The sequence below is a fragment of the Puma concolor genome, chromosome C1 (genome assembly GCF_028749965.1).
Source record: "Puma concolor isolate L17-30 chromosome C1, mPumCon1.1.hap2, whole genome shotgun sequence".
Lineage (NCBI taxonomy): Eukaryota > Metazoa > Chordata > Mammalia > Carnivora > Felidae > Puma > Puma concolor.
The window spans coordinates 88,341,782-88,358,702 of NC_141674.1; the positions used below are offsets into that span (position 1 = coordinate 88,341,782).

General features: G+C 33.1%; 1 protein-coding gene across 9 annotated transcripts in view; it reads right to left on the bottom strand.

Annotated features, from left to right (window-relative positions):
* The window catches only part of COL11A1 (collagen type XI alpha 1 chain), a 217,187-nt gene that overhangs the window by 31,265 nt on the left and 169,001 nt on the right, over positions 1-16,921 (bottom strand). For all 9 annotated transcript variants that reach the window (XM_086717705.1, XM_025933656.2, XM_086717706.1 and 6 more), the window contains 9 exons: positions 16,009-16,062; positions 14,793-14,846; positions 14,190-14,297; positions 9,553-9,606; positions 7,902-7,955; positions 6,569-6,622; positions 1,331-1,384; positions 402-509; positions 54-107 (listed from right to left, as the gene is read on the bottom strand). In XM_086717705.1, coding sequence (XP_086573831.1) covers positions 54-107; positions 402-509; positions 1,331-1,384; positions 6,569-6,622; positions 7,902-7,955; positions 9,553-9,606; positions 14,190-14,297; positions 14,793-14,846; positions 16,009-16,062 — 594 coding nt within the window. The remainder of the gene's footprint in view (positions 1-53; positions 108-401; positions 510-1,330; positions 1,385-6,568; positions 6,623-7,901; positions 7,956-9,552; positions 9,607-14,189; positions 14,298-14,792; positions 14,847-16,008; positions 16,063-16,921) is intronic.

The following is a 16,921-nucleotide window of genomic DNA, read 5'->3' on the forward strand; positions in this document are numbered from 1 at the left end:
ACACGGGTAACCTCCCCATCAAAATAATTCCTTTATTTTCCCATGATACTTACTGCAGGGCCAGGTTCTCCAGGAGGACCAGGATCTCCGGGAAAACCAACAGGACCCTAGAGGGATGTTTTTAAGAGAAAGAAGATAAATAAAAATATTTTTCATAAAGTCACAATATTCTGATGTTTAAGAGCTAAGTCATGGTAAAACCGTATGAGAGGATTTCCCTTCTCCCCACTAGAAAATGTTCAAAAAATGAAATTAATCGAGAATGCTTATGCATATATGAAATAAGGAAAAGTCAGCTTCACCAGCTATGGGCCAGAGTTTCATGATTTCTAATCTTTCTATGAAAAACTCCTAAGTGGCTTTGACATAGGCTCTACCTGAAAGGGACCAAGCTCACTTACCGGGTTACCCTTAGGGCCATCATCACCTGGTGGTCCCTTAGCACCAGGAGGTCCAGCAGCACCAGGTGCACCAGCTTCTCCTTTCTCTCCTCTTTCTCCTTTGGGGCCCTACAACAACGTAAGAAAAAGAATGATTACCTTATAAGCTGTAAATCAGGATTTCTTAGTCTCAGCCTATTGGGTCAGATAATTCTGCTGCTGGGGGGCTGTCCTGTGCACTGCAAAATGTTTAACAGCATCCCTGGTCTCTACTAATTTGATGCCGGTGTGTGACATCAAGTGTGACATTCCTCCTAGTGTGAACCAAAAATGTCTCCAGACATTGCCAAAATGTTTCCTAGGGGTCAAATTCACTCCAGGTTTAAACCAATCTAAATGAGAATTAATACAATCCTACTACAATTCATAAATGTGGGTTTGATGTAGCAGGGTTTGTGTCGTTCGTGGACAGCCCCCTCCCCCAAATTGTATAAACAGCTTATAGTTTTAATGTTCTAACTTATGCAAATGTCATTTTCTTTCAATTTCTATGTAAATCAAAATATGCGCCGGGTATGCAAGATTATTAAACAAATACGCTCTGCATTTGTGATTGTTTGTAATGGGTTGGAAAAGAAAAGTAAATAACTGAGTTACAGGTAGGAGTTAAGTCACATGTTTAAAATACTCTAAAAGGGGGATGCCTGGGTGACTCAGTCAGTTAAGTGTGTGACTTCGGCTCAGGTCATGATCTTTCGGTTTGTGGGTTCAAGATCTGCATTGGGCTCTCAGAGAGCCTGCTTCAGAAATTCTGTCCCCCTCTCTCTGCCCCTCCCCACTCTCTCTCCCTCAAAAATAAATAAGCATTTAAAAAATAAAATAAAATAAAATACTCAAAAAGGAATTCCCAAACTGTTACCATCCCATGTTGACAATAGGCCAGCACTTACGCCTGTGCCTGCTTCCCCAGGGGGCCCTGGGTTCCCTGCTTCTCCAGGCTCACCCTATAAAGAAGAGAGGAAATGAGCTTCAAAACACAGAAATGATATTTTTATGCTTGTAAAACTGCTTTCAATGATGGCCACGACATTTTAGACTAGACCTTAATTCAGTATATTGTTTAAAAGTCAGTAGAAGACTTTAAGAAGGAACTTTTCTTATTATTGACCTCAGTATTTTTATTTCTCAAGTGAGGAGACAGAAGTGGGTGTCTCAGCAAGTAGTTAATAGAGCATTAACCCAAGTTACCACCAAATCACACAAAACAGACATCTGCATGTTTCCTAACCAATTTTATATTGTGCTTTTGTGCTGCATCAATATTCATATTATAATTTAGTTTATTGATTAAATAACTTTAATTTTTACTATGTTAATTTGCTTTATCTTTACAATAACAAAAAAGCAAATCAGTTGGTAGTATACTGATTCTATATTCTATAAAATATATTTAATAGAGATCTGAGATCATAGAAAAGTACTGTACTTATACACAAAGATACTGAGATACTAATTAAAACTCCTCTTGAGGATATAAATATTATAAATTTGTTCACTTTTATGATCTCCTTGTATAAATATAGATGGCTAGAGGTGCCTGGGTGGCTCAGTCCGTTGAGCATCTGCCTCTTGATTTTGGCCCAGGTTATGATCTCACAGTCATGGGACTGAGTACCACATCAGGCTCTGTGCTGGCGACACAGAGCTTGCTTGGGATTCTCTCTCTCCCTCTCTCTGCTCCTCCCCTGCTTGCTCTCTTTTTCTCAAAAATAAGTAAACAAACATTTAAAAAAGTATGGATGGCTATTTCCTAGCTTAGCAGGCTAATAAATAAACCTCCTAGACTAGCATGTTTTAGTTATAAAAGTCTATTACTAATTTTCTACACCTAGAAAATTATTGTATCCAATTAATCTTCCAAGTGAAATAATGTTTCTACATTATTTTTACATGATGCTTTACAATAATGCTGTATTCCTACACAAAATCAGTGGAACTAGAAATTTTGAAGTGGAAATAGTTTTAAATTTAAAAAAATGTGAGGCCTGAATTTCCTTTAACTTTCAACTCTGCTCTTTCCAGTAATACTGGTATAAAACCATTGCTCCTAATTTTGGTTTGAAATGCATTATATTAAATATAAACATAACTCCAGGGGAAAGACTGTTTGGTGTACATAATTCCTTACTCTTTGAGAATATGCACATATTTTAATTTCTTGAGTTATTTGCATCATGATGGAAATATCAAGTATTTTCTAGGAATTTATTAGTAATACTAGTGTGTGTAAATTATTTTCTCTCTCAAGAGGAGTAGCAAATACCTATTATTTTAGATAAACCTTACAAGAAAAATATTACACTTACATTATTTAAAAAGCAACGAATATAAGCAAAATATAAAAAGTGTGACTAAAAATATGTAGTTATTTCCCCTCTAGTTCCAACTTTGGTGATATCACCATGCATAAGAAGATGTTTGTATTTGGTCAATAGATGACCTGTATTTTCCCCCAGCTTTACTTAGATATAAATAACAAATAAGAATTGTATATATTCATAGTGTACAATTTGGTGTTTTGATATATGTGTACATTGTGAAATAATCTATCTCGGGTGGATGGAATGATATATAAGTAATAGTTTTATGACCCATGATTCATAGCTCTGAAATAAAACTTAAGCAGTTTGTCATTCAAATCAACTATAAAATGTCCATATTAAATGCTTTAAATTTTAAATATACACAATATACTGCATGGTCTCACTTATACCTGGAATTTAAAATAGCCAAACTCATACAAGCAGAGAGTAGAATGCTTATCACCAGAGGCTGTGGTGTGGGGGGGATGGGGAAACATTGGTCATAGGTTACAGACTTTCAGATACACAAGATGAATGGGTTCTGGAGATCTAATACACAGCATTGTGAATATAATTAACAACACTGTATTGTATGCTTGACATTTGTTAAGAGAATACACTTAAGTGTTCTCATGCCACATTCAAAAAAGGTAATTATGTGAGGTAATGAATATATTAATTAGCTTGGCGTGTGGGGATTATTTCACAATGTACACATATATCGAAACACCAAATTTTACACTATGAATATGTATAATTCTTATTTGCTATTTATACCTCAGTAAAGCTGGGGGAAAATGCAGGTCATCTATTGACAGGGTACAAAACATCTTCTTATGCATGGTGATATCACAAAAGTTGGAACAAGAGGCGAAATAACTACATTTTTTATGTCACACTCCGTATATTTTGTTGTTCCACTTTAGTCTTTGTCCAGTGTAAAGTTAAACAAAAGTAGATTCTGTAAGGATTGTTTCCATTTTACTGAGGGAAATGATAGGTGGTAAACAGATGGATTTAAAATAATGATCGAAATTTAAAGACAAGTTTTTACTACAAAGTCTCTTCACTTTGAGAATAATGCATTAATATTCATTTGCCCAAAATACATTTGAAAACCACCTTTGTGTATATTAGAGCCAGCATGCATAATATAAATAGCCAGTACTTAAGATAAAATTAATATTATCTAAAATGTACCATATTAAATCTTTTGAAAGGGGATGGGGCAAAATTACAGGTAGCAAAATAAAATATTGCAACAAACCATATTATATAAATTGAATCTGCATTTCTGGCATCAACAAAGCTACACCATATTTATTCTGAAAAATAATAATTGATATACAATGATATATATCCTGTGAAGAACAATGCATATGAAGGAGGTTCTAGATTATAAATTTATTATTACTTATGTAACATTTTACCCCTTTGTAACACTTATTCAGGTTAAAATTCCCTTCAGAAGGAACAACAAATTGTAATCTAGTCACAAAGTACACATTAAATATTAAGGTAATATCTTTGTTAGGTAATATTTCCTTGTTTTGAGGAGATCATTGAAGTGCAAATCCATCTATAGCAAATATTACATTACATGGAAAACACATTAAACATATTTAAGCAAATTGGAGCATGACTCAGGATATTAGTTTTCTTTTCTCTCTTTTTTTATTGAATTAGTGATTGGGAATAAATTTTCCAAAATAGAAATGGGGAGGCATACAGCCAGAATCAAAGCTGATATCGGAAATCTGTAATCTATAGCAAACTATATTACCCTAGATTCTGAAGAAAAATTATAATTAGAATTTTATTTCTATCATGCCACAGAAAAACAATTTTACTAGAAAAAAAATTAAAACTCCTTTTTAGTGTAACAACGTTAGATCAGGTACATTCTAATTATAAGAGGTTAAAGCACTATCTTGGTTCACTGTATCATTCTCTTAAGACTCCAAGATAGACAAGTGTTACCAGATAGTTTTTAAACAAACAGCTTGGCCAAACTCCAAACTTTTGGCATCCATGTTTGTCACCAAAAGTAACATGAGATAAAATCATAGAAGTAACTGAAGTATTTAAACCTGTTCCTACTGTACCCACAAGTTTGAGGAAACCAGTAAAATAAACTGAAAAGGCTATTAAATTTAGAATTAATTTATTTAGAATTATTTCGGAATTTTCTATGTGGACAAAACTAAAACGAGAAAGTACTTGTTACAACTATCTAGTCAACATTAAAGCCAAGGGAAGAGGGGCGCCTGGGTGGCTCAGTCAGTTGAGAGCCAGACTTCAGCTCACGTCATGATCTACCAGTTCGTGGGTTTGAGCCCCGCATGGGGCTCTGTGCTGACAGCTCAGAGCCTGGACTCTGCTTCAGATTCTGTGTCTCCCTCTCTCTCTGCCCCTCCCCTGCTCATGCTCTGTCTCTCTCTCTCTCTCTCAAAAAATAAGTAAACATTAAAGCCAAGGGAAGAAAGGGGAAAGGTGTGAGTCTGTCTTCATCTGTCTCAGACAGTTTTACCCTCAGAGGCCTCTTGCCTTTGCTGCTAATTCTTCCCATGACAACTGCACTCAATGAAAAATGTGCTTTAAATTTTACCTCAACTCACACTTTTTCAGCACAAAACATTAAATTTAAAAATATAAATGGTCAGTAAAAAAACTACACTGTTTATGCAGTAAGAATTAGATAATTTTCAAATGCTTCTAATTTCGTAATGAAGAAAGTATTTGAATAGTTGATAATACAGGATTAATTATAATCAAAATGGTAGAATGTGAGTGTTCAGTAAATATAAACATCAAAATACCACATTCTGATCTTATTGCATTTTTTCTGAGGGGTAAATCTTTTAATTAACATAAAGTAATTTAAGTCAAAACTCTTTAAGACCAAACAACAGAATCATTTTTAGGATATGTCTATACTTCTGATATCACTTAATAACTATAAAATTCAGGAAATACATTTTTTCACCGTATAATATTTTATGGTATGAAATGCAATTTTCATCCCTCAAAACTGGCAAATAATTTATATTTTTAAATAAAGCAAATACCAATGTCAATTTTCTTAAAAATTGTATTAAGAAATGAGCATGGGTGCATAAATAAGAAATCAGAGAATCATTTGACATTTTCATAAAAAGAAAGTTGTTTTAAGTGAAATCATTTTCAGGAGAAAACGAAGTTATTCTGAGCCCAGATGTTATGGCACATGCCAAGTATTTTGAAAAGTGCCAAAGACAGGTCATATTATTAGTAATGAAAATATAACTCCAAACATGACAAAATGAATGATTAATTCTTTTGTGATTCAAAGGATTCTTTTTTCCCGTTTAAGTCAGTCACATCAACCAATCTCTTCTTTTTGAAGAATGAGTGCTACTTAGAGACATTTAGTCTAGTCAGACATACATGGGAGTAAATCCTGACTTAGTTTCTAAGGACAAAACCTTGATGCAATTATTGAAATTCTCTAAACTTCAACTGTCTCAGCTTAAAAATGTGGATAATAATAATACCATCATCAGAGGTGATTGTGTAGATTAAAGGAAATAATCTATGTATATTGCTCAACACAATATCTGGAAATAAAAATCATGATATCTCAAAATCATATTTAACTAATATTTATATGAATAATTTAACTAATAATATGAATAATTTAACTACTAGAGTGGATGGGCTGTGATTCATATAACTATGTATAAAATACTTAAAAAGAGTACTATTAGATGTGCTTAAAATATTAGCCAATTTCATCAAAGTTCTTAATTCTTGCTGTTTCAAAGTGTCTAGCACTACATTTCTTACCTTTTCTCCAACACCACCAACTGAACCAATGGATCCTGGGGGTCCTTGTGGTCCCTGCAGTGGAGGAAAAGGAATACAGTTATCCTTATTCTTGTAATAAAATAACATATTCATAGATACATATCTAGTAGTTCTCAAAGAGGGAGAAAGATATGCAAGATTATTCTAAGACATTTAAACAATGGGACAAAATGAGGCTCTTTATTGAGTTGCCAAATTTACTAGATAGCAAATAACTGAATTATATTATATGGGTTTTTAATTTCACCAGAATTTTGAATATATGACAGAAGACTTTCCAACTCTAGTCATACTGGCTGATACTCAGATCATAATTTCAATCTTTTTCCCATTGAATAGGTCAGATTTAGAGGATAGCTTGTAGATTTGGGGAGTGCATCTAAGTATGACTCTGGTTAAAAAGTATGTAATCCAGGTGTGCTTGTGTGGCTCATTCAGTTAAGCATCTGACTCTTGATTTCAGCTCAGATCATGATCTCATGGTTTGTGAGATTGAGCCCCACATCAGGCTCTGTGTGAAAGCATAGAGCCTGCTTGGGATCCTCTTCTCCCTCTCTCTGCCCCTCCTCTGCTCGTGCTCTCTCTCTCTCTCTCTCTCTCTCTCTCTCTCTCTCTCAAAATAAATAAACTTAAAAAAAAAAGAATTATGCAATCCATGCAAAAACCAATCTGAACCATCTCTTAGCCTTTATATCATCTCTTAGTCTTTATATTACTTAAAGGGAATTAAAACCCAAAAGCTCTTTTAGTACATCTGCTCTTTGTCTATTTTATCCAGTTCTGGCCTGCCCGAATTGCAACCAGGCATGACAGAAGAGCAACTAAAAACAAGAATAAATGATTTTTTCATTGTGAAAAGGTGAAATCAGAAGAGAGTTTTCAAAATCTAGAAATTTTTTAATGGTAACAATAAGATAAGTATAGCATTGCATTTCAAATCCTGTAATATTGGAAGAGTGGTTCAATTATGAAGCAAGCAAGAGAGCAGGGGGGAGACTGTCTTTATACAATTGAGAGAAAACATTTTACATGGTAAGAGGTGCACATATTATGCACATAATTCTCTAACATATTTTATAATGAATGTGAACTTGGAAATTCTTTTATACTTGTTTTGACTAATTCCCTACAAAGCCTGTTTATTTTTCTGTAAAATGAAATGTAGTGAGTAGATTATTTTTGAGCTCTTGTTCACTTAAATATTTATCAATAGTGCAATCATCTCCATTATGTCTTAGATACCATCCGCCATTAAGTAATACTGACAATTATGCAAGTTCAAAATAATGAACATATATTTCACAGTTCTTACATCAGCTCCATTGGGACCTTGAGGGCCTCTTGGGCCTGGAGGACCAGGTGGACCCTGTAAGAGATGAATATTAAGGTTTATTAGTGTCAAACCCAAATGCATTTCTGATATTTTCATTTTGTGACCAAGAAGTTTCACGCTCCAAAATCATAATCAGTGGACCATAGCAGGGTTATAAGTCATTCTTGATGGATACAACATCATGTTAGCAAATGATTCTCTACACATAGCTATGGGGAAATTCAGACTGCAGGCAAGTGATATGGTTAAAAATTTGAAAATTAGGCTATTGCTACTATCTGGTACAATTAATTCATAATGGAACAGAAATATGTTATACTAGAATATGCTAGATTTAAAAAGGAGCATAAATTTGGAATAGAAATGGTGCTTGAGTAGATTTAAAATTTATTAATTCTACAAAAGTATTTTTTATTTGTATATTTTGTTTTTTTTTATGTCAGCTCTCATGTTCTATATGTTAGAAGTGAAATAAGATTAACTACTTAGTTGTCTTCCTAAGATAAATGTTCTTTCCCCTGGCTGTGCATTAAAATTACCTCAGGACTACTTTTTACAAAATACTGATGGCCAGAACCCCTTACCCTCAAGGTTGTGATTAAATTAGTCTGTAGTGAATACCAGGGCATTAGTGTTATTTCTAAAGGTCACAGTTTATTTTAATGTCATTGTTGGAAACTTTCTTACTATTAGCTTGTACTAATATGTCAGAGAGAAATGTATTAATGATTCAGGGAACCACCATAGAAACCACTCCATAGAAAGGAGTTTTCTATGTATCTGATGCTGCTTAAAGAGTATTAGTCAGTTATGTGAGTCAGCAATGTTTATTATGTTCACTGTTTTTAAGTTCATTGTGATGAAAAGAATTATTTCTTTTTTGAAGAAAATAACATCTAAAATGCCAGTATAAAAATATCAAAATACGTATTCTGATGGAACTAAGAACTGGGGGCAATGTTTATTGAAAGGAAGGAACAATTAAAAATACATTCATTACATTTCATTATAGATTTCAATGACCTTGGGTTAATTGTTTCCTTATCCAAGGTAATGCTTAATAAACAAATATATGTATTTCAAAATTTCAGTTAACTCTTAGATTTATACTTAGAGCAGAAAGCCAGAATCGATAAATGCAAATTATTTTGTCATAGCATTCTAATTCAAATAGGATTCCTTATTAAATTAAGAATTTGATTAAAAGTACAAATATTTAATACTATGTTAACATTTGCTACTTATCCAAATGAAGGGTGACTATTATCTATTCTTTACCTGGTCCACTTCAAAGTCTGGAGCTAAAGACTAATAAATAACTGAAGTTTGGCAGTTTATATACACCTCAATAATCCATACACTTAGAAAAAATATATATGCAACAATATATCAACCACTGAATGCTGTATGTTTATAAAACATTAGTCCAAAGTGAGAAAGAGAAAAGAAAGCGATATGTGATGAAAGAAACTTCAATGGTCACAGATACAGATTGGGCAGGGAAAGGAGAAGGCATCAATCTGAAAAGTCATGGCTTTTAGGACTATTTTGTTCAGATTACTAACCCTTAAAGATATTAGTAATGTGAAAATTCACAATATCCATAACATCCTATAAGATATAAACTTACCATGGGACCAACATCCCCATTTTCACCTTTTTCACCAGGTGGGCCCGGCAGACCCTAAGAAAATATAATAAAAAAACAATAAACATCACTCATGTATTTAAAAAGAAACTTTTGGCCAATTTCTAATATAAAACCAAAATTAGATATAAAGTCAAATTAGAACATGAAATTAAGATTTAGAAGTTATCATGTGTCAAAATACTTGAAACGCAAGTATTAACTACATATAATAAAATCTTATATGTACATTTACAAATAAAATTCATGCTTTCTATAATATTATACTGTTTGATTTTAGTTACAAGGATGAATATATCATTTAACCTGGGAATTTATGGATGCTTAATCATTTGCTCCATCTTTTATGAACATATACACATGTATACAAGGCTGCCATTGCAAAGATTTTCTGAAAAAATCTTGTCCCAAATTATTTTAGAACATCCTATCCAGGTGAGGTTTTATAGTTGGGTACCAATGTGACAAAACTCTTGAAAATAAAACTTCCGATACATTTCCAGGATTATAAATATCTTCTGAATTTTTAACCTTGTTACTTTCACTTCTAGTCCTAAAAAACTACCAGGTTATAAAACCTGCTGTATTGCATTTCCTTTATTCTCTCAAATTCATTTCCTTGATATCCAATAGCAGTGTCACTGCCTTAGGAAGGGTTCTGTGTTACTGAATAAACTCACAGGGCAGGTTACACTCAAATTTCACCTATGTCTTTATGGGAAAATTATTTTATTTCCTCTTGGTCTTCCTAACTAGTTCTTCCATGCAGAACTGTTCATATTTCCTGTTTCATATCTCAACCATATATTGCACATACTTGAATTGTATACTTAAAAACACAATGATGTCACTTGTTTATATACTTACAATTATAAGCTACTTTGCAGTAATTATCAATATTTTATCTCTAGCAATTAGCAGAGGACCAGGCAAAAGTAGGAGTTCATGAAAATGTTGAATGAATGATGAATGAATGAATTCTAAGAAAATAAATCAACAGGAAAAGCTACATGTAATAAAGTGTTGATTGTAACAGTAGCTAAGACTATTAAGATTCTCTATTATTCTAAATGTTTAATCATAGAAAACATAGCTAAATAAGTTTTGTTATATAAGATATTGGGATATTATAGGGCTATTAATGTGTTACTAATACTCTAAATATGAATGATATATAATAAGTAATAAAACACAAATATAAATAAATATGCATAGTGTAAATTTATCTGTGAAATATGTGTTTAAAATAGCCATGATAATTATTGGACAGAAATAGTAAAAGTGGCAACAGTTTTTAATATGGTAGGATTATGGATTGTTCTAATTTTTTAATGTTTTTAGTATTATTGCCATTATTTATTTACAACTTACACACTCTGTATATGCTTTATTTTTAATACTTGTAAAATAGTATTTCAGACATAATCTATGTAAGAAATAAAAATGCACAATACAAAGTTCTAAATCTCTGCTGGTATTTTAGTCACTTATTAACTTGGCACTACACTGCAGTGGCTACAAATTATTTGACCGTGACCCACAGTAATAAATACATTTCACTTATTACCCCCTAAATGTGCATGTGCAAAATAGCTGAAAGATGAGTTTCAAAAAGTAATACCCTTAATGCATAGATGATGGTGATCTCTGATATTTTTAATCTGTTTTACCTTATCCTGTTATATTTCATTTTTTTAATGCTGGTAATAACACACTATACGGTTTTTGTGACCTACTAATTCCACATGACTCTCAGTTTGGAGAGCGAGTGCTTTATTGAGTATATTTGTAAACCTTTTTTAATGTGGCATGTATTTATCTTTATGACAAAATCTTAGTTATGGATTTATAATGAACAATATATACCAGGATTTAATCTCCTTTTTCTCAAAAGTCACTTGGATGTCTAGGAAAATAGCCAGTTATTCCCAAATGGTTAATATCATTTGAAAGTAGCTTCTAGAATCACTGGAGAAGTTCCTAGGAGGACATAGCTAGGCAGTATTTTAGAGTTTAGCCTGCCTAAAAACTACCTGGGAGAGATTGCTAAAATTTTAGATTCCAAGATGCACAACCTTGGAGATTATAATTCATTGATAGAGCACAGAAAACTAAATTCTTAAGTAGGCAGGTAGATTTTAACATTTAATATTTCAAGTTGATTTCGCTAAGTAACATGGATTGCAACTTAAAGTATAAACATCATATAAATTAATACTCACATTCTTATCTTTTGTCTATGTTTCCACCACCTCCTTTTAGTATAGAGTGAATCTGATTTGGAATCCCCAAATGGAAGAGTATAAAAATAGTAGAGTTCATAGTTTTCTTTTATTTCTGTAACAGACCCAGCTCTGTATTGCCAGCATATTTTTAGGCATATGAGTATTCCTAATATTAGCTCGATAGGGACCTCCCAATAGAAAAACATTGAAATATTTCTTTCTTTCTGATGAAGTCTGGTTATAGTTTAAGTTGATTAAGACAGAATGTTCTTATCATTAAAATTAATACAGACATAATGAGTCAAATTCTTTTGTTGCAGGAAACTAAACGTGCTAAATGGCGCTACAGTGTTAATCAGTGTTCACATGCCCTAACTTTCTCCTAAGGAATAATTTATGCATGGAGATATTCTGTTTTAAGGTCTGTCAATTTAAAATCATTTGCCACTTGGGGCGCCTGGGTGGCGCAGTCGGTTAAGCATCCGACTTCAGCCAGGTCACGATCTCGCGGTCCGTGAGTTCGAGCCCCGCGTCAGGCTCTGGGCTGATGGCTCAGAGCCTGGAGCCTGTTTCCGGTTCTGTGTCTCCCTCTCTCTCTGCCCCTTCCCCGTTCATGCTCTGTCTCTCTCTGTCCCAAAAAAATAAATAAACGTTGAAAAAAATTTTTTAAAAAATAAAATCATTTGCCACTTAAGTGGTAAAATTAAAAAAAAAAAAGAATTCAGGTCAAGAACTATCCTTCTTTACATCTCCTTCATATGCAGACAAATTGTAAACATCAAACTGAAAAATGGAGTCACTTAATCAGAATATTAGATGACTATTATTTATGTATTATAATTGCTAATATCTATTCTGCCATGAAGACTCAATTAAAGGGTGCAGATGAAATTGTGAACATGTTAATTACATTAGCATCTTTTCAGATTCCTGATTTAAAGAGGTAGCTGTGGGAGAATATAATCAATTTTGTAGTGAACTAATTTCTTGAGTCACCCTCATCAAAGAGCACATTTCTTACATTTGTGGAGATGAAGGTAATTTTTCATTTAATATTTTATAAATATAAGCTACAAGGCATCTTCTTTAATCAGGAGAACTAAACTCCTAAATTACAGCCTTATAGAATCAGAGTAATCAGTTAAATGAAAAAGCAGAAAATGAAAGGTAACATATTTACTGGCAATCTAATTTTGAATGCCTTGTTGTTATTTTCAAATATGTGTGTTTTTCACACATGTTGATTTTTAGTATTCATAATTGATCATTTATTTTTGCCTAATAAATATAAAGGGGTAAACACAAATATGAAATGAAGTTTTTGCATTTCCCAAATCTAAAAAGAATTATTTCGGATTAAAATAAAAGCAGAAAATTACAATATCATGTTCACTGAGTGCTATAACAGTAACTATGATAATATACTGATTATATTATTTACAATATAATTTGTATAATTATGTATATAATAGGCTACTTAATATTAAAAACAAGCAGTCTATGACTTTACTTATGAAAATAAGGGCAAAAAATGAATTTATATAAACTCAACTTCTATTTACTTTTCTACAACTTAACAAATTGTTAAGGACAGTGATCTAGATGGTTTAATTTAATCAATTCTAAAATTGTTAATGTGGCATAACTCACATCCATGTGTTACCCGAATTATCATTTAAAGCACAATTTTATAATCTTTCAGATGATCACTAGGTAGGTGTAGAATAAGTATGTGAAAGAAGAAAGCCAGATGTTTCCAAAGTTTGTAGGAAGCCGTGAGCATCACATGGAAGAGTAGAAAAACAACTAAGCATAGAAGATGTCTACAATGCAAAGTATTGCCTAACAGTCCAGTTGTAAGGCATATTTGAATGAAGATTTCTTAGCCTACAATGATTTATAATTTCATATTTCTTGTCCTGAATGTGCTTCATGAAATACAAATTATAATTTAAAATAAGTTATTTTAAATGATCAATCTATTGCAAATTGTTTATTTTACCTATTATTGTTTAACATTTGTTCTTGGCAGTGTCTGTTGGTAGTAGTGATGGGCAGATGGCTCTTCTCAAAATGCTTTTAATTTTTGCTGGTCATCTGAAGTACTCATTTTCCTGCTATGAGACTTGCAAAAGAATCCTTCTAACCTCTCGCTTTTAACTCTCAGCCTTAAATAAGGTTGTAGTTCATTTTTTAAGCAAAATGGGAATGAAGAACGGAGGTGTAATACCTAGGGTAGGGCTAACATTTAAATAAAACGGTAATTACGGTTAAACATTGTATCCAGGCTTCTAGATAGAAAAAAGGAAAGCTACTTTGTTTTACATCCACCTGAAAACCTGGTATGAGAAGAAGGTGGACAGGACAGCGTACAAAATGCCCAGAGCATCTTACCTGAAGACCTATTGGACCAGGAGGTCCTGGGAAACCTCTTGCACCCTCATCACCCTTTTGTCCAAACATCCCCTGCTGACCTCGGGGACCTGGCTCACCATCACCCCCCTAGAGAAGAGCAATGACAATGATCACAAGCCGGAAAAATCACAATTCTGATACAAGTCATCACAAAAATATAGCTATTTCTAATTTAATCAAAGCTGGTCTATTTACAAGGAACCAAGTAAAAAAGATTAAATTTCCATTATCTGCTGCAAATGCACCACTGTTTGTTTGGTTTACATTCTTTGTTTCTGGAGCATGACTGAGTTTGATTTTCTCATCTATACCAAGTGAAGTAAAAGCTGTCTATCAAGGGGAAAATAATGTTCAGAATTTACTACAAATTAAGTACTTTTTAACTCATTATTCTTTTGAAATGAAGTCATAACATTTCTTGTTTATAAAGATCAGCCTGGTTAGCTATATTAGAAAATTTATATTTGGCTCAACATTAGACATAGTTATAACCACACAAAATCAACTGGTTATGTGACAGTTCATAAATTTAATCAGGGAACCATGAGGATATAAATTCGCTGAACAAAGAGAAATACTTACAGCAATTCCAGGGGCACCAACAGGACCTTGAAGACCTGGAGGTCCAGGAGGACCCTGTGGTGAGATAAAAATCAGTAATTTTGAAACCGAAGCCAGAAGAGCCTCAGCTATAATAGTGCAGAACATTTGATTGATCAAAGTCTATTATGAATCTTTCTACTTCTATGGAAAAGTCTCTTGCATTTGGAGCAGTCAACCATTATTTATTTTACTTCTTGAGACTCAGACTTGCCTATTTGTAATCAGCTTTGAATTGGTAGTTATCGAAAGCACTCTCATCTGTAATGCAGTGGATATTTAAAAATGGATTTTTATGCTAACACAAATCACATTGAAGTTTCACATTTGAAAAATTTCAAAATGCCAGATTTCTTTAATGAGATATGTATGATTCAGAAAGAGCACTTAAAAGATCTATCTATATAATATTTTCTAGTGAATATTGGGGTAAGGATTCCATACAGACAGAATATAGTGATACACAAAAATTTAGAATTTCCTTCATATGAAAACATATGCATATGTGTATGCATATGTATATGTATGTATGTATGTATGTATGTATGTATGTATTAAGTATACCAGGCCTCCTTATTTGAGCAATAGATTTCAATAGGTTTATGAGTCTTACATGCATAAATATTGCTTCTTAACTGTCTTTTTTTTTACATACATAACTACATACATTTTACATACATAACTACATACATTACTACACTACAAAAGATCCTGGCACTAAAGAAAAACAGTCATTGGACTATATTGTTCGTCACAATAACTGCTATGTGTTGGGAATAGTACTTAAAGGTTCCAAAAGCATGGTTCATAAACCATTGGGGTACCTGAGGCATTTTTAGGTTTCCATCAGGTCAAAATCCTTTTTATAACCACACTAAGACACCATTTCTCATTAAATCACAGGGATATTTGATGCAAAAGCAATGAAGGTAAACTTGCTGATGACTTAGTCTTATTGTGAGAGTTTTAGGGTTAGAAGTACTGTGTATCTTAACACATAACTTCAAAAAGAGGTTTAATTAGAACGGACTCAATCTCAACTGAATAGTTGTCAAAGAGATAATGTACTATGGACATTACAAGTAGGTAGTAAATACTACAGAAAAATATCCCTGGTCAATAGCCAAAAAACAAAACAAAACAAAACAAAACAAAAGTTAAATGAATAATTCCACTCAATAAGAATTAGGAAACTCACGTTTTCTCCTTTGTCACCCTTGCTGCCTTTCTGTCCTGGTTCACCAATTTCACCCTGTATTGGAAAGAGTTGAGTTAAAGTTTATCCCTAATATGTCATGCCTGCCGTTGCAATTGTCATCACTATCACTCATTATTAAATTTTACTTTAAAGTAATTCTATACTAGTGTTTCATGTCACTGTTTAACTTGTGAAATCTGGGGGCGCCTGCATAGCACAGTTGATTAAGCATCTGACTCATGATCTGGGCTCTCATCACGATCTCACAGTTCATGAGTTCGAGCTCCACATCATCAGGCTCTGCGCTGAATGGCGTGGAACCTGCTTGGGATTCTGTCCTTCTCTTTTCCTCTGCCCAACTTGTGCTCTCTCTCTTTCTCAAAATAAATAAATAAACTTTAAAAAATGTAAAATATGGGTTTTCTCTGCTACTCTGTTTCTAATATTGATATAGATTGATATTGATATTGATATAGTAAAGATATAGATACCCCAAAGTCGACTGAACTTTGAAGCATATTGCAACTGGATTTTTAATTCACAAAATCAATTTTATCTGAAAAATCACCACAACAAGCTGATAATGGAAGTATATTAACAAAAATATAATTACATATTAATCAAAATTCTTAGTTAATTAATTACTTCTTTCTCCTGGTTTTCCAAATGCTAAAAATGTTGCACATTATCAGATTACTGGCTCATAAATTGTGTTATGGCATTTCACAATATTAGAAAACACCTTAGATACATACACATAACAATACAGCTATGCATTCAGAATCAAAAGCTTAAGGGGCGCCTGGGTGGCTCAGTCGGTTAAGCGTCCGGCTTCGGCTCAGGTCATGATCTCACAGTTCGTGGGTTCGAGCCCCGCGTCGGGCCCTGTGCTGACAGCTCAGAGCCTGGATCC